Source organism: Myodes glareolus, chromosome 7 (assembly GCF_982192425.1).
Source record: "Myodes glareolus chromosome 7, mMyoGla1.1, whole genome shotgun sequence".
Lineage (NCBI taxonomy): Eukaryota > Metazoa > Chordata > Mammalia > Rodentia > Cricetidae > Myodes > Myodes glareolus.
In genome coordinates this window covers 33016366-33037888 of record NC_142032.1, presented here as the reverse complement: position 1 = coordinate 33037888, position 21523 = coordinate 33016366, and the positions used below count along the sequence as shown (strand labels likewise).

The 21523-nt window shown below is 46.0% G+C and overlaps 1 protein-coding gene across 3 annotated transcripts in view; it reads left to right on the top strand.

The window, feature by feature from the left end:
• Positions 1 to 4051, top strand: part of Rcl1 (RNA terminal phosphate cyclase like 1) — a 44913-nt gene extending 40862 nt beyond the window's left edge. For all 3 annotated transcript variants that reach the window (XM_048438788.3, XM_085693763.2, XM_048438789.3), the window contains one exon: positions 3350 to 4051. In XM_048438788.3, the coding sequence (XP_048294745.1) occupies positions 3350 to 3500 (151 nt within the window). In that variant the 3' untranslated portion in view covers positions 3501 to 4051. The remainder of the gene's footprint in view (positions 1 to 3349) is intronic.
• The last annotated feature ends 17472 nt before the right edge of the window (positions 4052 to 21523 follow it).

Below are 21523 nucleotides of genomic sequence, written 5' to 3'. Positions count from 1 at the left end.
CACAGTTGAATGATTCAGAGTGAAGTATCTGGGAGAGGCCCAGAGGGATGCTTGCCCCAGGCCCGTGTTAGTATACCACAGCAGTGAGGGATGAGTTTTCCCCTCCATGTGCAGAAGAGGAGGGAGGGCCTGGGGTTTTCCATGCCGTTGCCAGCTGGAAGTTTGGCCACAGATGGGGCTTATTTATCTGTGGGGGTCATGTCTTTGTTTTCTTTTTCCTCTAAGACAAGAGGAAGGTGGTGCGATGGATAGAGAAATGGGATGGAAAAAAAAAAAAAGGAAAATGTTTCCCATGGTCAGTAAGACCAGAAAGCCAGCAGGGGGAGAACTGACTTCCTTTAATGACCAAGAATGTTGAAGTCATTTCTCAGTTACTCCTGCCTAACTCCTCCGTTCTCTTTGGTACCTCGTCATTCAATCCCTTCAGTAGCACAGAGAGCATGTCATGTATGCATCGTAGATGCGTAGATGACGTGTGCAGGGATCGGCACAGTTGTGGCAATAACTTAAGTAGTTCATAAGCTGGTAACACTGAAGTCCACAGGGAGGGAAACACACGGATGGGTGTTACTGCTGGGAAAGGCTCCGTGGAGGAGTTAGCAGTGGGCTTGGATTATGAAGATGACGCCTGTGTCTTTAGATGGAGGGACAGCAAGTAGATTTCCCCTGAGCTCTGGTTTCTTTCCTGTGACATGCCAGGTAGCTCAGACAGCGTGAGTTGTTCAGCCACCCTTTAGTCTTTTGGTATCTTTCCCCTCCTGTGACCGGATCAGAAGCACAGGGAAGACTCATTACTCACCACAGCAGGCTTTATCCTTACTTTCCATACATAACTGATGAGGGGTAAGATCCAGGATCTGTACATTTTTTAAAACTCATAAATTTGTATTTATTTAAACAGCCATATCTCAGTATAATTTACATGGCCATACAGTCTGCCCATTTACAGTGTACAGTTTAACAGTTTTTAGTATGCTCATAGAGTTGAATAACCACAGTCTAATTTTAGAACATTTTTATCACCCGGAAAGAAACCCAGTACACATTTGTGGTCTCTGCCCACTCTGCCCACTCTTCCAGCTCTCTGCCTCAGTAATGGAGGTTTGTTGTTGTTGTTGTTTCGCTTTCTCAAGACTGTTTTTCTGTGTAGCCCTGGCTGTCCTGGAACTCAGTTCGTAGACCAGGGTGGCCTCAGACTCATACAGATCCACCTACTGCTGCCTCCCAAGTGCTAGAATTAAAGACATGTACCACTAAACCCTACAGAAATTGAGTATTTATTATGATCATTTCATAGAAAGCAAGGCATATAATATATGGTACTTTGTCACCACCTTTGACTTAGCATGGTTTACAAATCTTGTCCATGTTGTAGCATCTATATAACATAGCACTTCGTTTAGAAAGCTGGGTAACATCCATTGAATTTGACACATTTATTCTCTCATCAGTGGGTGGCCATTTGGGTTGTTCCTGCTTTCGGCTCAGTGCTGTTACAAATGTTTGTGTGCGGCTATTTTCCTGGGCTGTGCACTTCACTCTCTCAGGCGTGTATCTAGGTGGTGGGTCATACTTAACTCCTGCTTCAGTTTGAGGGGCAGTGGTACTTTACACTGCTCTCAGAGCCTGCGGAGTACTTTGTTCTTGCTCCCACCACGCTTGTGACTGTGGCTTTCTTAGTGCTGCTGTCCTGCTGAGCATGAAGTGGTTTCTCTAGCGGTTTTGCCTTTTCATTTCCCAATGGCAGAAGATCCAGAGTCTCGTTTCACGTGCTTGCTGTGTACTTTTCTTTAAGGGGATCTCTTGGATCTCTTGCCTGTCGTTTTAATTGTTTTCCTCAATTGTAGTAAGAATTCTTTATATTTTCTCTTACTGCTGTGATTTTGGTGTTTCTGGTTCAGCTGTTAAAAAACTGCTCAGTATCTAACAGTAATGAGGTTTACCCTACAGTTTCAACTCTTACTGAGGCCTTTGAAGTGCTTGAGTTCACTTTTGTGTGTAATGGGAGGAAGCGGTAGGTCCAATTCTTTGCTTCTGAATAATCAGTTATTCCCATATCATTTGTGTAATTTTTTCCTGATCAAGCTGTTACCTTGGCCTTAAATTTGAGGGTTTGTTTCTTGACCCTCAGTTCTGTTCCACCAATGTGCATGTCCAGAATCAGTATTTTTTTAATTTTTTAATTTAAGTAATTTTTTAAGTCTCTCGGGCAATCCATGTGCACTTACAACTGTGTGGCTGGTAGAGAGGTTGGCTGGATCAGGAAGCAGCACCCACAGGCGGTGTCTCGGTAATTACAGTTGAACAGGTATTTCACTTAGCGGTGTTTCTTCAGCTTGCTTGATGCTACCCAGCAGGGATGCTTGAGTAATAGATTCCTGGCCCCTTTGCTCTGACAACACAGAGTAAAGGAAGGAGGAGAGCGTGCGTTTGCGTGTGCTGCGAGTCTAGGCTTTTCCAGGAGGACACTTCCTCCAGCCCCTAGGAATCACTGTGTTTGGTGAGCCAGGTCATACTGCGCTTAGTAGGGCTGCTGTTTGAGGCCCTGCAGCCCACCTGAAACATTGTTGCCTCAGGTCCCCTTGACAGGAATACTGTTCTGTCTTTTACAGGGAATGGTAAGAAACAGCCTCGTGAGTCTTTGACAGTGTTCACTGTGAGCTCCTTCCTGGTGCCTTCTTTACCATTTGTCTCCTGCTAAATGTGTACAAGTGCAGTTCTTCCCCTCTTCCACAAGCCGCATCCGCAGTCTCCTCCTCCTCCTCCGTTGCTTTATTTAAAAATTTGTAACTGTTCTTAATACTGAACTTACTTGTCTAGTTTCTGCCAGTAGATGCAGTTGTCATGGAGGGGGGGGCATGTCTTTGTTCATCCTTTCATTTGACTGAGGAGCCCCAGTGCCCGTGCCCGTAGCTAATAGACACTCAGGAAATACCGCTGAGACACAGTGGAAGGCAGTTGCTGGAGTTTAGTCTCAGCAATGGTCTCTGTTCATCTTTTTACTCTATGAAGCTGTGACTCGTGGAGGTAAATGTCATATGGACCACTCAAAGTTGCCTCCATATTTATGTCCCCTCTAACGAGCGTGTGGGACCAAGCGGCTGGGTGTCTGCACTAACCTCTAGCCTCTGTTTCCAGCCAGCCTAATCTTGCTGGGTCGTGTGTAATCTTGCTGGGTCTCTGCAGGCTGCTCCAGGCCTCTTGGGAAGCTGGCAGCCTATGAATATTATTTAAGCAGTTTTGATTAGATATTTTTAGTTTCAGTCTTTTTAGTCTCAAAAATTAAAATCTTGACTTTTAAGAGGGCAGAGTTTCTTTTAAAATGAATGTTTTCATTATTTTCTTTTAGGATAGAATTTTTGCGGCACTTGAAGAGCTTTTTCCAGGTTATGTTTAAAATTGAAACCAAACCGTGCGGTGAAGAACTCAAGGGTGGGGACAAAGTGCTGATGACCTGTGTTGGTATTGGCTTCTCTAATCTCAGCAAGACTCTCAAGTGACACTGTCGCAACATAAGGCTCCGTTGTGTTTGGACAAAGCAGAAGCTGCGAAGGACCAAAGGGATAAGTCCAGATGTGTCCATCCTGGACAGGACAGCCTCGTAACACTGAGGGCTTAATCACTAATTTACCACTGAAAATACTGATGTGCAAATAAAAGACGTCTCTACCATGTGACCTCCAGCTGCTTCTCCAGTGACAGTGGCGTTCCTTAGAGGCCCACGCTACGAGCCTCCCGACTCCCCTGGAGGAGGGGCCCTCAGGGAGCAGTCATGCTGCTAGAACACGCCTGTGTCTTTGGACTGTGGTTTTGTGCGGGACTGATGCTGCAGTGGGTGTGGAAGCCTCTGTTGATCGTGACAAACCCTGAGGATGCCGGGGGCTGGGGCATTTGTTTATCTCTTGTCTTGTGAACAAGTAGTGTGGGCACATGCTGAACTTCCTCTGGTCCACTGTGTTTGCCAGGTCGGGATGGGGGAGGGCAGTTATGGGTGTCTTTAAAGGTTTTCTGTATCCCAGGTATGACATAAATTTTGTTTTTATTCTTCTAATATCACTAGAGTGTAAATTATTTCCATAAGAAATTTCAAAAGGATTTTCTGTTTGATGTTTATAATGCAAAATCTTTAGATCTGGTTTAAAGCCATCACAAGCAGGGTCTGGGATTTTCCTACTTGTAAGCTAATATTCCTGTTCCATGAAAGCCAGCAGAGTCCTAGCTCTCAAAATCCTGGGTCAGAGACAGAACAGCATAACAGGCAACATAAATATATTTCAACTGATGTTTCCTACTGCCAAATCCTGCTGTAGAAGGAGGGGCTTGGGCAGGTGTGTGTGCGGTAAAATTTGCATCACAGGCAAGGAACATGGATGCTGAGGACTCTTCTTTTTTCTTAGCAAGTCTGTTCTTTATTCCACTGAAAAGACTTTCACCCCTCAAGACTGCTTACTGCAAGCACAGTTTTGAGAAGGAACTTAGGCAGAGACCAGTAAGAATGTGCATGGGTCCCAGGACCATGGAAGACCCCCCCCCCCCATCAGTAGATTTTTATATGTGACGTGTACACGGTACCGGACCAGTGGTGTTCTCCCTCAGGGGACAGGCTTCGGAAGTCAGGGTGGCCTTGGCCTCACTCTTCTTTCTCAGGACCCTTTCCTTTTCATTGAAAGGGCAGTGTCATTTGCTGCTGACGGAAGATGCAGAGCTGGAGATCTGACCCTGAGGAACACCACCAGGGCATTCTGGGTGAGGCCCTGAGCCCAGAGTTTTCCATGGTATAGTCGTGTTCTGTTGGTGCAGAACGGTTTAAAACAATACTCGCTCACCTTCCCAGAGTCAGTAGGTCAGCAGGGTGACAGGTGTGGCTAGCATCCTTACAGGACGTCTCTCAAGGTGGTTGTCAGGATGTCAGCCCCTCGGGCTCTCATTTGAAGGCTCTGGGGAAAAGTGCAGATTTCGGGGTATGGGACCGAAGTCCATTTCTCTGCTGGCTGCTGCCAACAACTTGAGCTTGTGAGCTCTGCCAGCATTCCCTTTCTCTCGACCCCTTGTCTGCGAGCCTGCAAGGCTGTGTCAAATCCTTGACATTTAAGCTACATCTGACTTCCTCTTGGGACACCAGCTGGAGAGAACATTAGCTTGAAACAGTCTGTGGTACAGCAGCCCCACCTGGGCACCACTCCTGTCTATGGTTAGGCAGTCATGACACTGTCTGAATTAGTGTTTGGTCATCTTAGAATCGCGTCTACCATGTTTGGAGACCACTGTTTTAAACCAGACCTGCTCAGCCAGAACAAAGTGGCCGCGTTGCTTTGAACCTGCCAGGTTTTCTCTGATGGGGGGCCTCCTGTTTTTTTGTACTGCTTTGGAAACGGTACTGTTGCTCAGTATCAGGGAGCGGGTAGGAGCCCGAGCAGATGGTCGCAAGCAGCAGAGAGGATATGTATGTCTGTCTGTCTGTAAACACTGGAGTGTCTGAGTTCCAGCCCTCTGCAACAGCTACTTCTGGAATCGGAACATCTGGGAGCAGGGGTGAAGGTAATACTGTGAAGAAAGGACTCCCCCACCCCCCAGTTTGGACAAGTTCTTAGTAAATAGTCCAGACTTGTAGTGCCCCAGCTTCCCGAGTACGATGATCACAAGGCTGCATCCCCACAAATGCAGGGTTTATTTAAACAACCATTCTTGGTCCTTTTTCAGTTTCTCAAAGCAGTGCCCTTCATCTGCCAGCTGCTGTCTGGAGACTGTCGGCTCTTGCTGTCCGCCCTGGTCTTGCTCTAGCTCTACTCACCAGGAGTTGTTTTGGAAGCCCTTAGTTCTGTGTTTGAATTCTGGTTGGGGCAGATCTGATGTGGGAATTTGGCTCTCTGTTTTGTCCTATCCTGTCTGATTTCTATTGCTGTGACCAAAAGCAGCCTGGGGAGGAAGGGGTTTTCGTTAGTCATAAAGTCAGGGCAGGAACTCAAGCAGGAACCTGGAGGCAGACACTGAGGGATAGACCATGGGGGCGGGGGTGGGGCGTGCTGCTTACCGGCTCAGCTTAGCTCAGCCTTCCTTGCAGGACTCCAAACTGCCTTGCCCATGGGTGGCCCCACTCACAGTGAACTGGACTGCGCAAGTCCTTGGTCTAGAAAGTGCCCCCACAGACTTGCCCACAGGCCAATCAATCCAAGAGATTTTCTTACTGGGAGTTTCCTCTTCTGAGATTACCCTGGCCTTGGTTAAATTGACACAAAAGGATGCAGCAAGCTTATCTTTTGAGATTATAGGCCACTCTTAAATACAAAGGTCATTGGAGTCCATTGGAGTAAGGGACTCTGAAGTTTTGGTGATGTAGGAATGACTGAGACCAGCTGAGAAGGGAGCAGGGTAGGCTGAATACATGGATTTACTGGGCTTTATCAAGGATGTGAGAAGATGTAGAGTTGCCTCCGTGTTGGAGACTTAGGGAGTTAGCGTGTGGTTGTAGTGGGTCTGAGGAATGGGAATTCAGCTCTATGGCCTTTGTGCCCAACCTCCGTCTCCATTGTTTTCCTCTCATCCAAGTAGCAGCAAGTGTCCAGGACTTAGTCAGAACTACACACTCAGGTGACCCCAGAAGTGACTAACCGCCAGTGACAATGTCAGGAAGCAGGCCAGGCCTTTATGTGCTTTTGTTGGCCACAACTAAGAAGTCATTTGAGCGGAATGGTTTATCAGTATTTGACATCTAACAGATCAAGCCACAGCATTCCTTTACTCGAACATAAGTTGTCATTTTGTTGGGATGCTGGGTGTAGGACTGCTCTAGGTCCTTGTCATATTTGGCTTATGCTTGTCAAGACGGTCTGACCCAACCTGGAGGACAGGTCCTGACTGTACTTGTTGGAAAACATCCTAGGTGATTCTGACATTGGGTTCCCCGAGGGCTCAGGATAGATTTTATTCCTCTCTCGACAATCTCCAACCCTTCAAAGAACCTCGCATTCAAAAACTATTAAGATTGGTTATATTGTGAGTTTTTCCTCTGCTACAGTTTTGGGGAAAATGGTGTACACAAACTGGCCAAGGCAGATGCCTTGTTAAACATGAAAGTACCCAGCCGAGTGATAGCACATGGTGCTCTTACCTGTCTCCTTGATGACCTGGTCACCAAGCCTAGGACAGAGTAGTGGGGTGGCTGCTGGTGTTCTTGAAGGAAGGGCAGTCGTGTTTCCTGCTGCAGTGTCTGGATGTGCCCGGCCTTCCTGAAGCTTTTACTTAGTCTTGACGGAAGGATGTCAGAGGCCGTGGATTTTGAAGTGACTACCTGTCTTTCTTTGTGAAGGGATCCAACTTCAGTTATGACAAGCAACTTGAGGCTGTTTAGTTCCTGGAAATCCCTCCCCAGACACATGCTTCCCTCTTTCTTGAGCTCTGTGGGTCACTGCTGTTTCACCCGCTGGGGAATGAAGGCATCATGTCTAAGATTTATAACTATGAGAATGTTGGCAGGAAATGGTGGGGGGGGGGGAGAATACTGGTGGCAAATTGCAAAGAGCAAAAATATTTAAATACCCAGAAAGCAAAATAAATGCTTTCCAGCTTAATTGTAAAAATCCTTGGAAACCAGCCTGGAGAGATGGCTTGGTGGTTCAGAGCACTGTCTGTTCTTCCAGAAGACCTGGGTTCAATTCGCAACACCCACATGACAGTTCACTGCACATAAAAAAAAGTTAAATAAATCATAAAAATTTCTTTAAAAAATTACAATACAATTAAAAAAAACCTTGGAAACCATGGTCACAGGATTTGTAAGGACACAGGTTGTCAAGGAATTTAATGGCTGGCCCCCAGTCAGTTTCAAAGGAAAAACTATGAAGTTGTAGAGGTTTGGAGTAAGGCTGCATTTTAGTGTGTTTGATGATGCTCAGAAGACCTAGAAATTTAAACCAAGCCTTTCCCTCTTTGAGCCTCCTCAGTTTTAGCAGTTCGTGGGAGAGGCCCTGACTCCTCCACCCTCTTCTCCCTGTTTTCACATAGCATTCATCATGCTGGTAATTGCCTTACCATGTTTAACTCACGGTATTAAGCGCTGGGTATGTCTTGTAATATTTGGGGTGACTAGTAACCTAATGGTTTTTAAGCCTTTTTTTAAAAGGTCATTTTGAGGGAAGCCTTTGACTTCTGAGATTGGGTTGCCTCTCCTCCATCCTTTGGACCCTTAGTTTCTTCTGACACTACAGAGCATCTACCTCACCCCACACCAGTGTTAAAAGCAATTATTAAGCCATGATCTGAGATTGGGATAATTTTTTGGCTGTTCAGTCCTTGTTGTATATTCCAAGTAGTTTTTCATCTAACAGGTTAATGTCAACGTGAGTTCTAGGGCTTATCTTTACATCTAGTCCTTGGATGTGCTCGGCTAACAGACCGGATATAAGCTATGGCACCTGCATGCAACTTGAGGTCAAACTGCCCCATGACAAGGTGAGAGAGTTAAAAAGGCCTACAGGCATCCCAGTGAAGTTCTGTGTGTTCCGGCCAGTGGGGCCAGAATGAAAACGCTGGCTGACTCAGAACTGCCAGGTAGGTCTAAAGCTCCCTGTTCATTTTGCCAGCCAGCGGTAAGGAACAACCATTTCCACCCAGAAAGAAAACAATGTCTATGTGCAGTCCTAAGACTGCATAAGTCAGTTTATTTTATCTGTAGCCAGTCTGGTGCCTCATGAGACATCATATAGTAGAAAAAGTCGGCCAAGTCCAAGAGTCAGGTTGGCCTACATTTGAGCAATTTACAGAGTCCTTTTGAGCCTCAGCTTGCCCGTTAGGATATGAACGAAGCCTACTACGAAAGGCAGTGAAGTTCAAGCACTTGTTTCATGACCCTTTGTAGTGATATTTTGTTTATGCTATAAAAAAAAAAAAAAGAATGTGGAACTAAGCCACTAGTTACCGTTAGAGGCCAGGTAGTTGTGGCACACACCTTTAATCCCAGCACTGGGGAAGTGCAGACAGGAAGGGATGTGACTGGGTAGAGAGAGGAATATAAGGCGCTAGAGGAGACAGGAGCCTAGTGCATTCAGTCAGGGTTCCTGGAGCCCACTTTGGTCTGAGGATTTCGTAGAGGTAAGAACAAGTGGCTGCTGCTCTGCTTCTCTGATCTTTCAGCTTTCACCCCCTAATATCTGACTCCAGGTTTTTATTACTAAGGAATTCATGCTACATCTGGTGTGCAAGTTTTGGGACACAAATTCACGAAAAAGCCACTGGCGTAAATCAGAGCTACAAGAGACCAGAGTCAGTGCTCTGCTGACTGGGTTTTCCTTCTCTCCCAGTGGACTGTGGGCTCCTGCCAAACTAGTTAGCTACCTTAAAACCCACTCAGGCTCTTACTGTTCTATGCAGTAGCAATTAGCCTCACATCTAGGAATATACTAGTCATTGGCCAAGCAGTGTTGAAGTTAATATAGTTTCAGTGTAATTTTTATGAGTCTGTGCACCCAGGAAATGAATGTGCGGCCTCTGGTTACAAGAGAGAAACAGCCTAAGGTTTTCAGACAACCAACCTTAAAATATCCAATCACCTCATAGGAACTGCCAAATGGCAAATATCCCCAAGGCTGTTTAAGTGCTCACTAGAATCCTGTGGAAATGTTATATTTAAGGAGATTCATGGAAGTGATGGTCTCGTATGGCATACATTCACCTTTTGTGAAGCAGATGTTAAACTCATGGTCAACTTGTAATAGAATTTTCCCTCAAGACTGGAGAGACTTGGTTACAGCAGTCTTAGAGCCTGGTTCTCAATTACAATGGATAACCTGGTGGAAAGATGAGGCTAAAACCATTGATCAATGAAATGGGGCTAGAGGTATGGAAATCTCCCAAGACCAACTTCTTGGAGGGGGAGATTATGCAAATGTACAAAGACAGTCTCTATATGATGACCACACCTGGGCTTTATGCCATATAGCAGCTTTGAATGCTTGGGACAGAATTTGAGAAGTGGGGAAGAAAATTGAGTCACTTACAAGTTATACAGGGCCCAAAGGAACCCTTCATGGATTTCTTACAAAGATTGACTTCAACAGCAAATAGAATGATACCAAATTCAGAAGTTAGACAAAGAATTGAGTCTCTGGCTTTTGAAAATGCTAATGCACAATGCAAAGGGATAATTACTGATTGGTCATCATCCAGGCAGAAAGTATAAGTAGGTCAGCCAGACTAGGAGAAGTCTGGGAAGAGGAAAGACAGTCAGTTGCCACCCACAGAGGAAGCAAGCTGAGAATGCCTTGCTGAGAAAAAGTACCAAGCCACATGGCTAAACATAGATGACAATTATGGGTTAATTTAAGTTGTAAGAACTAGTTAGTAATAAACTTGAGCAATAGGCCAACCAGTTTATAACTGATATATAAGCCTCTGGGTTTATTTGGGACTAAATGGCTGTGGGACTGGGTGGGACAGAAACTTCTGTCTGCATCAAAGAGTCAGAAACAGCCAACAACAATACTTCGTGCTGACCCTTGTCCCCATCCAGAATCTTCTAGAACTATAGTAACGAATTGGTTGGACAAATGGATATCAGTTTAACAACTTAAAACCAGCAAAAAAACATTATATCTGGAAAGCTAATGCCCAGAGAGATACTGAATAAATTTTGTGACCATTTTAGCCAGTAGTATTCTTGGGCTAGAAAGAGGAGTAGCAGTGTGGATGGTGACCTACACTGAGAAGTGTCCATGACCAGTTCACGAAATGGGAGCATCATGTGGAGAGTGTACCAGGAGGAGGTAGGACCTGGCTGGAGTAGAGAGAGCATCCTCATTCAGATGTCAGCTCCTGCTCTCTATGGTGGCTCTGCCTTAAGAAATGCCCTACAGACTTAGCTACAGCCAAATCTTATGGAAGCGTTTTCTCAATTGAGGTTCCCTCCTTTTAGTTGACTCTAGCTTATGTCAAGTTGATATTAAAAACTAGGCAGCAATTAAGAATTTAAAGTCCCCTTTGCCCCACCTTCAAAGAAACAAAACAAAATCTGCAAATGCACTTTGATGTAGGATTCCTCTCTGTATGCCGTGAATACCATTGGCTAATAAAAAAGCTTCTTTGGATCTATTGCAGAGCAGAATAGGTTGAGGCAGGAATTCCAAGCAGATAGATGTAGAGAGAGATTAGGCGGAGTCAATGAGAAACCAAGTAGCTGCCAAAGGAGAAAGATGTTTGCCGGAGTTTGTTGGAACCCTGTCAGTAGGCCATGACTTCATGGTGATGCACAGACTAACAGGAATGGGTTGATTTAAGATGTAAGAGTTAGCTAGAAATATGCATAAGCTAATAGGCCAAGCAGTGTTGTAATTAATATAGTTTGTGTGATTATTTCGGGTTGGGGCAGCCGGGAACGAATAAGCAGTCTCGGCCAGAGCATTGGGAAGTGGTTGCAGCCTGGAAAAGAGACTCCATGGATGCTGATGCAGTGATGGTGGCCAAGGGACTTGCCCTGCTGGTTTGCTCTCTCTCGCTGGTGGCAGTGTTCTAGACTAGAACACTGGGCTTGACGTGGGGTCTCTAGTATTTCCAAGAGGTATAGTGATATTTTATTTATGTTTTAATAAATTAAGATTGCCTGATAATCAAAAGGGCAAAACTAAGTCACTAGAGGTCAGGCAGTGGTGGCACACACCGTTAATCCCAGGATTTGGGAGACAAAGGCAGATGGATCTCTGTGAGTTCAAGGCCACCCTGAGCTACACAAGCCGAATGCAGGAAAAAGTCCAGTTAGTTATGGCTCACACCTTTAATCCCAGTACTAGGGAGAATATAAAATGGGAGGAGGGAGAGGCTTAGTCTGCTTAGTCTGCAGTTGTCCAGCCTTGGTAGAGGTTAAGACTTCTCTAGTGGCTTGGCTGGTTTTCAGGTTGACTCCCGCTGTCTCTGAGTTTTTATTATTCATGCTACAAAGAAGGTATTCCATGGAGACATGCTGGGCTTTCCCTGGAATAGGCTTATCATAGACTGAGACCTGGAACACTTTGCAGCCCCCACCCCGGAAGTGAGCCCATTAACATTGTGAAAGTTTATAGTCACGCAATTGAAATGCTCTGTGTAACTTGCCACTTCAAACTGCTTGAACCTGTCCCCATTCTGAAAAGAGAACCATTAATGTCTGTGCTGCCTAGTTTCATCAACTGGACACAAACCTGAGAGGAGGGAGCCTCTACTGAGAAAATGCCTCCATAAGATAGGGCTGCAGGCAGTAGGGCGTTTCCTTAATTAGTGGTTGGTGAGGGAGGGTCCAGCCCATTGTGGGTGGGGTCATCCCTGTGTTGTGATATTTTGTTTGTGTTCTGACAAATAAAGCTTGCCTACAGGTCAGAGAGTGGAGCTAGCCCCCAGTTAACCATAGAGGTCTGGAGGACTGCACAGACCGGAAGTGATAAGGCTGGGCCGAGAGAGGAAGTGATAAAGCAGGGCAGAGACAGGAGCTCAGCCCTTTTCTGTCTGAGGAGTTGGAGAAGTAAGAGGTGACTAGCTGGTCCTTTACTTCTCTGATCTTTCAGCTTTTACCCCAATCTCTGACTCCGGGTTTTTATTATTAAGACTAATTAGGGTAGCATTTCATTTCATCCCTGGGCTGGTGGTCCTGGGTTCTATAAGAAAGTAGGCTGAGCAAGCCAGTCAGCAGCACCCTTCCATGACCTGCCTCCAGCTTCAAACCCTGTTTGAGTTCCTGTCCTGCCTTCCTCCAATAACGGGAAGTGTAAACCAAATAAACGTTTTCCTCTGCAGCTTGATTTTGGTCATGGTGTTTCATCACGGCATTAGAAACTATAACTCGACAATGCCACATAATGCTTTATTCTGAAGGTGGAAATTTAGGTTTTCCTGACACAGTAGTATTGTTTTAGAAAAATAATCTTACATTTTATTTTTTCTTTTGTTTTTGAGACAAGGTTTTACTATGCAGCCCAGGCTGGCCTTGAACTCACAGTCTTCACACTTCAGACTCCCTAGTGCTACATGTACAGGTATGTGTCACCACAATGAGTTTAACTCTCACGTTCTTGACTGAAATGTTTTTGAGAAGCTGAGCAACCTGGGGGACTTAAGGCGGAAGAGCCAGGCTTTATCCCCACCCTATCTGAGTTTCAAACCAATAGCTACTTACCCCTTCAGGCCACAAGCTATTTGCCTTTGTCTGGGCTTTTAGGAATTAGAAAATTCAGATGTGTGGGTAGGATGGGATTTTTCTTTTTCCAATTGTGTGATTGTTACAAAGACCCCAGTTTTCTGAGAGTCACATTGACTATTCATCAGTGTGACCTGGAGCCCACTTTGAGTCCTTGGCAAGCTGAGGTAAAAAGAACTTAAGGAGAAATACTTGGGGAAAGGGACCCTGGAGAAAGGGAGGCCTCCTGTACGGCTATGGTTGACCTAAGTCACATCTGAGTCCCAAATGCCTGTGTTTTAGAGAAGTCTTGACTTGGGTGTTCCATGTTAGCATGTCACTGAGTCGCAAAGCTGGGCATGCTGGGCAAGTGCTCTACTACTGAACTACATCTCTAGTCCTCTTTGTGTGCATGTGTGCATGTGTGTGCGTGCACGCGTGTGTGTGAGTGTGTGTGTGTCTGACAGGGACTTCTTAAGCCCAGGCTGCCTTTGAGCCTACTCTGTAACCCAGGAAGGCTCTAAACATGTCTCGGCATCCTAAGTAGCTGGGGTGACAGATCTGCACCACCAAACTTGGAAAAAATATGGCTTTTCGGGGCAAAGAACCTGGTTTCTGGGAATGGGAAAGAGGGCTTGGGCCTTGTGAGTGGGTTTCTGGAAAGATGCTTTTGTACATCAAATGAGCTCTTGTCGTGATGCCTGTTCTCTGGATGGGCTCTCCAGCAAAGAGCCTGGGTGGTTACTCTGAGCTCTCTAAAATGGAGAGTTCACACGGGTGCTTCTTGAAGCAGTCACTGCTGTATGTGTGTACACTCTTGGAGCGCTTTCCTGCCTAAGTGGATGCTATTTTCAGTCCTGAATTTTGTCTGTTGAGCGTGTAGGATTCAACCAACCCCTGTACAGCCCACGCTAGGATAACCGAATCACTGAGGGCCCTGTCTCTTTCTTTCCCTGAGAAGAGAGAAAGAACACATGGCAAATACCCTCAGGTAGAAGGGATGGTGTAGCAGGAACCTTCATTACAAAATGAAAAATAGCTTTGGCAAAAGGAGGAGGACTCAGGCGAACAGGAGAGGGCCAGCCATTCTAGTCCCCTGTGGACTTGCCTGTTCTGTTTGCCAGGATTCTGTACGCCCAGAGTGCAGGATAGGCCATGTGTATTTTGTGGAATTTTCCATCCAAATGCCAAGAACCACTGCTATTGTGAATAGTGTGCAAATCCATGTTATGCCTGTAATCCCAACACCAGGTGACTGAGGCAGGGGGATTGCAAACACAAGGCCAATCTGGGTGTGGTAGTTTGAATGTAATCGGCTCCCATATACAGTGGCAGTATTAGGAGGTGTGGCTTTGTTGGAGTTGGTATGGCCTTGTTAGAAGAAGTATGTCACCACTGGGGGCGGACTTTGAGGTTTCCTATATGCAAGATACTGCTCAGTGTCGCAGTTGACTTCCTTTTGCCTGAAAGATATAGGACTCTCAGCCATTCCTTCAGCACCACACCTGCCTGCACGCTGCCATGCTCCCCACCATGATGATAATGGACTGGATCTCTGAAAGTGTGAGCTGTCATCTCAATTAAATGTCTTCCTTTACAAGAATTGCTGTGGTCATGGTGTCTCTTCACAGCAATAAAATCCTAAGACACTGAGTTATAGATCAAGACTGTCTCAAAAAATAAAAATAAAAAACAACCCACGAATAAAATACTATGGAACTGTTCTTCCCTCATCAAGCGTTTACTTGGGCAGTGGGTTCTGTCAGGTAAAAACAAGTCTGAGATTTGGGGAAGTTGAAAAGAGGTGCTCCTGCATCCTTGAACCGGTTAGAGGGATGCGCCCAGGTGATTGTCTCTCCCGCGCTGCTTTAGCTAGGCTGCATCCTCCTCCTGGGAGTACTGTTCTCAGAGCAGCTGCCCGCCAACGGGGCCCCTGTCTGCTTTGACTTGAACAGGTCGCTGCCTTACAGATGTCATCCTCACAGACATGCGCTGTGGCTTAGAAAAGCCAGGAGGCTCCAGGTTGCACAGCCCATGGCAAACCTGGAGCATGAACCCGAGTGAGATCCGGAAGTGCCGCCACAGGGCTTGGGTGTCACCAGCAGGTGCCTTTTCTGGCGAATCTTCTTTAGTGCCTGTCTGTGTAGAGATGACAGGACGAACACTGTGAGGGAAGGGTGGGAAGGCAGCCCCTGATTTTTCCTTTTTTAAAAAGAAAACTAAAGCCCGGCAGTTCACCGTACTGTTCTCACTGTCAGGTGTCACAATCTAGTGTCAGCTGGGAAGAGGAAACCTCAGTTGAGGAACTGCCCTATCAGAGCATCCTGTGGCCATATCTGTGGGGACATTCGCTTGCTTAATGATAGATGTGGGTGGGCCCAGGCCAGCCCCCTGTGAATAATGCCACTTTTGGGCAGGTGGGCCTGCGATATATAAGAAAACAAGTAACCAGGCTTGTGGAGCACACCTTTAACATTTGGGAGACAGAAGCAGGCAGATCTCTGTGAGTTCAAGGCAAACCTAGTCTACAGCGTGTAGATGGAAGTTTCTATTCTGCCCAGTCCTGCAGCCGTTAAGTTCCAAAGAAACACACAGAGGCTTATATTAATTATAAACTCTTTGGTCTGTAAGCTCAGGCTTATTATTAATTAGCTCTTGCAACTTAAATTAACCCATAATTCTCATCTATGTTTAGCCACATGGCTTAGTACCTTTTCTCAGTGACAACCTTATCTGCGTCTGGCTGGTGACTTTATCTCTCAGCCTTTCCTCTTCCCAGAATTCTCTTAGTCTGGTTGCCCTGTCTATACTTCCCCCTGGCTACTGGCCAAACAGCATTTTATTAAACCAATGCAAGTGACAAATCTTTACAGTATGCAAAAGCATTATCCCACAGCAACAGAGCAAGTTTCAGGATTGCATAGAGAAACCCTACCTCAAAAAAAAAAAAAAAAAAAAAAGAAAGAAAGAAAGAAAAGAAAAAAGAAAAGAAAAGAAAAATGCTGAACAAACCATGAAAGCAAGCCAGTAGGTAGCAGGTCCTCCAGGGTTCCTGCCTCTGCACCAACTTGAGTCCTGCTCTGACTTTCCTTAATGTAATCAGAATAAACCCTTTCCTCCCCAAGTTGCTACTGGTCACAAAGGCAAATCAGTTGTCTTTTGTTACCCAAACCCATGAAAACTATACTCATGGTTAAAATTAATTAGTGTAGTTTCTTTCTTTCTTATTTTTTTAATAAGGGGCTGAAAACAGTTCAGACACACTCAGGTAAAAATGGGCTTTGTCTGTCAGCATTCTGTTTAGTCCATCTGAATCATGATGCAGTAAGAATGTGAGACTTTGTGGGAGACCAGCTTGGACCAGGTGATGCACTCTGGTAACCCCCTCCCCCATCTCTCAGAGCTTCTTCCTGGAGCTTTCATGTGGAATTATACAATCCAGAAGGGGAAATGGTCCTCTTATCTCTTTAACTTCCAGGGTCTGGAACAGTGAAGTGTACTTGAGTGTGTTCTAGCTTCAAGATTGTTTTCATTTAATTTAATTTTATTTTTAATTATTTTACTATTATTATTTTTTAAAAAAATCCTATTTTAGATACCAATTCCAGTTCCCTCTCCCTCCCATCCTTCCACTTCCCCCATCTTCTCCCCACCCCACCTCCCATCCATTCCTCAGAGAGAGTGAGGCCTCCCATGGGGAGTCAACAAAGTCTGTCACATCACTTGAGGCAGGACCTAGGCCCTCTTTCCTGTATCTTGGCTTAGCAAGGTATCCCTCAAAAGAGAATGGACTCCAAAGAGCCCATTTATGCACTAGGGATAAATACTGGTTCCACTGCTAGTGGCCCCACAAACTGCCCAAGCCACACAACTGTCACCCACATTCAGAGGGCCTAGTTTGGTCTTATGCAGGTTCCCCCGTTGTCAGTCTGGAATCAGTGAGCTCCCCCCTTGCTCAGGTCAGTTGTGTCTGTGGGTTTCTCCATCATAGTCTTGGCCCCTTTTCTCATAATATCATTCTTTCCTTTTTATGACTGGACTCCAGGAGTTCGGCCCAGTGCTTAGCTGTGGATCTCTACATCTGCTCCTATCAGTTACTGAATGAAGTTCTATGATGACAATTATGGTAGCCATCAATCTGATTAGCCTACAGTCCACAACCACAGAGAAGACAAGAAACAAGGAGAACCCTAAGGGAGACATACATGGATCCCCCTGGGAAGAGGAATTAGACAAGGTCTTAGTATTTGGGGGAGAGGGTAGTAGGGGAAGAGAGAAGGGGAGTGGGGAGGGGGAGAACATGAGGGATCAGGAAGGTTGAGTTGGGTGAAGGACAGAGAGGGAGAGCAGGGAAAAAGATACTTTGAAAGAGGGAGCCATCATGGGGTTAGCGAGAAGCCAAGCACTAGAGAAAGTCCCAGGAATCTATAAGGATGACCCCAGCTAAGAATCTAAGTCATAGTGGAGAGGGTACTTTTGATTACTTTTTAAATTAGTATATAGAGTAAGGAGTTTCATTTTGACATTCTATATTCACTTTAGCTGACCTCTCTCATTCCCCACCCTTCTTCTCCTTGCCCCCTTTCTTAGACACTCCTTGTCCTCCATTTCTGCTTTTTTTTGGTCACATATATTCCATTACCTACTATAGTTTGGTGTGTTCCTGCCAGATCCGTTCCTCCCTACTCTTGGTCCCCTTTCTAGTTTCATGACCTATCTTCCTTCTATACAGGTGTGAACGTGTGCACGCACGCACGCGCACACACACACACACATACACACACACACACACACACAGAGAGAGAGAGAGAGAGAGAGAGAGAGAGAGAGAAATAGAAGCTCAGATCTATTTCTAGAGAAAACAAGAAGCGTGTGTCTTTCTAAATCTGAGCTATGTCACTTAATACAGCACTTTTCTGTTCTGTCCATTTTCCTGTAAAGCACTTCTCTTTTTCTGTAAGGCTGGATGAAATACTGTTGGGTTTATGTACCATTTTTAATTCATCCTTCCATTGGTGGTCATCTAGGCTGGTTCCCTTTCCTAGACACTGTGAATAGCATGGTATAAATATGAATGTGCATGGATCTCAGTGGCGGGACTGAGAGTTCTTTGGGTCTATGCTCAGAAGTGTATAATGGGTCATATGGTAGTTCTTTTCAGTTCAGTTTAGAGGGAAGTTGACTGAAATTGTAGACTGAACGATGTTGCACCAGTCTGGGTATCAACCTTCAGTAAAAGCCATTTGTGGACTGAACTGGTGTCCCAGTCCTGTTCCGGAGCCAGTGGCACCAGGGTACGATGGGATATGTAGTCCATAACTCTTGAGGGTGAAGGGTGTCAGTAATTATCTAGTGAAAAGGGAAGAAATGGGAGGAGGTGAAAATGGCAAGTAAAGTGTGAGCGAGGAGGAAAAGGTATGGGTTGGGCATCAGAAACAGGGGAGAATTCCTTATACAGAAAGTACTAGACCAGTCATGGAGTAGACTCAGAGGAGATAGAAAGGTAAACACAGCAATGGAATAATTACAGTTATTAAAATAAGATAAAAATGCAATAGGAATCATGGAGGCTTAGTCATATTCCTTCCTAGTTGAGACAGCATGGTTGCGCCTCCCTGCATTGTCTTTTGTGTCAGTCTCAGCAGGTGAGGGATGGGCTGCTCCTTTCGGTAGTTCAAACAAGTTAAGTCACTGTGTATCCGTCCTTCCTAATGACAATGATTTCCTTTTTCTTTGTTCTGCATGCGTGTGTATTATATGCATAGGCGGGGTGGGGGAGTGGAGTGTGCATGCCTGTGCTTGTGTGTATGGAGGCCAGAGGGCAACATCAGATGTCTTCCTGTTCTGCGCTTTGCCTTATTTTCCAAGTGTCTTGGTTACGTTTCTGTTGCTGAGAAGACACACCCTGGATGTGGATTCCTCTCTGCATGCTGTGAATACCATTGGTCAATAAAGAAGCTGTTTTGGGCCTGATAGGGTAGATCAGAGCTAGGTGGGGAAAACTAAACTGAATGCTGGGAGAAAGGAGGCAGAGTCAGTGAGAAGCCATGTAACCCCGTCTGAGACAGATGCCAGATGGACTCTTGCCAGTAAGCCACAGCCATGTGGTGATACACAGATTAATAGAAATGGGTTAAATTAAGATGTAAAAGTTAGCCAATAAGAATCTAGAGCTGATGGGTCAAGCAGTGATTTAAATAATATAGTTTCTGTGTGGTTATTTTGGTTCTGGTTGGCCTGGATGACCAAACAACCTCCTACAACAAGAAAATAAATAAATACAGTTTCTGTGTGATTATTTTGGGTCTGAGCTGCTGGGAGGTAAGGAAATGAACTAGTGGTCTCTTACTACATTACTGACCAAGGCAACTTAAAGAAGAATTTATTGGGGGGCTACAGTTTTAAAGGGTTAGAGTCCATGAGCATCATGCTGGGGAGTATGGCAGAAGGCAACGAAGCAGTATTTGGGAGCTTATAGTTTGGTCCACAAGCACAAGGCAGAGAAAAAGACCTGGTAATGACATGGGCTTTTGAAACCTCAAAGCCTACTCCCAGTGACATACTTCCTCCAGGACTACACCCCTAATCCTTCCAAACAGGTCACTGACTGGGACCTGGTATTCAAATATATGAGCCTATGGGGGGGGGTTTGAATAAAAATGGCCCCCATAGACTCATGTATTTGAAGGCTTAGGGAGTGGCATTAGGAAGTGTGGTCTTGTTGGAGGAAGTGTGTCATTTGGAGGTGGGAAGTGTGTCATTTCGGATTAAAATGTCCAAGCTAGGCCCAGTGGCTCTCTTTCTCTCTTTCTGCTATTGGCTAATCCACATGTGGAACTCTTTGTTTTTCTCTGGTTCCCTGTCCGCCTGTGTGCCCCCATGCTTCCCACCATGGCAATAATAGACTAGACTCTGAAGGTCATGGTGTTTCTTCACAGCAATAGAAACCCTAACTAAGACATCCTCATTCAAGTCACCACACAGACACTCTCACTGAATCTGGCACGCATGATTTGGGTTAGACTGGCTGGCCAGAAAGCCCATGGGATCCCTTCTCTTCCTGCCAGCGCCGAGGTGGCAGACACACATCTACCTTACCCATGTGTGCTGAAAATCTGAACTTGGGTTCCCATTTGCCTTTCCCACTGTGCTGTCTCCGAGGCCAGCCGTGATGACAGATCTTTTTGCAAGAAGTTCCTCTTTCCGCTGGAATCCTCTAGTCTGAGGCACCCCCTTTGTCTCTGGGGTGCTGGGGACTGTTATCTCATTGATGGGATTTTCTGAGGGACTGTGGAAGACCCTGCCTGCTGTGCCTGCCTTTGTCACCAGGAGTGCCGGGCTCAACAGTGCACTTCCCACATTGTGTGTAGTTGTCCTAGGCAGTGGCAGGATGATGTCTGTCAAGTGCCCAGAGTGCCTGTGGTGAATCTCGACTTCTGCCTCCATGCTTTGTTCTAGCCATTTCCACGCACCCGGTAGCTAGCCAGCCGGTGGTCGCATCTCCTCAGCCTGGGCAGTTTTTCTCCAGCTTGTTCTCATGGTGCCCATGCTCAGGAGAAGTGAGTACCTTTCCAGCTGCTACTGCTGACCCTCGTCCATTGTGACAAATGTGGTATGGATGGGCACGGGTATGACTTTTGCCTTACCCACAACAGGGTTTTGCACACCCTTCAGTGGTATATTCAAAACCAACTAAAAGCAATGGTTCCCCCGTGCCAAACATCACAGACCCAGAATTTTATGTCTTTCCCATCATGGGGAGGACTCTCTGGTGGCCTCAGAGCTCCTGAATGGTCTGAAGTTAGAGAACATGGTGCGTTAGGAGCCTGTCAGGTAGCGTTCTCACCTTTCCCACATCGATGAGTGAAGAAGGAAGTGGGGGATGGATTGGACCCTGGGTATGATGAGGACTGGTGAGTGAATTGGGGCAGTGGGAGAATGGTGGCTGCTGGTGCCCCATGACCTCAGTGAGCCTGCTAGAGCACAGAGCAGCCTGACCCTGACCCAGTCAGCCTGTGCAGTCTCCGTCATCCAAACCCGGCTCTCCTAAAAGTGGGCACCACATTTTGTTGCCTTCCTTGATGCTGGCCTCACTTGAACAGTAATCCCAACCCCATTGGAACACTGGGAAACCCAGGAGTGCCAAGCATCTGCAGAAGGAGGCTGTTTGGTAGTTCTGACGTGCCCTCCGGTTACTTCTCGGAGGAAGGTGCCTCCCACTCCCTCCCCTCTGCACACTCGTCCACTAATGAGGCTTATACATGCAACCAGCAGCTGCTCTCACTGAGTCAGAGGCTGCGTCCTCTCAGCAGGAGGCTGGAGGGGTTAGTGATGAGGCTGTGCATGGTCTCACCAAAGGGAAGCTCTGCTGGCCTGCTGGGGAACAAGTGC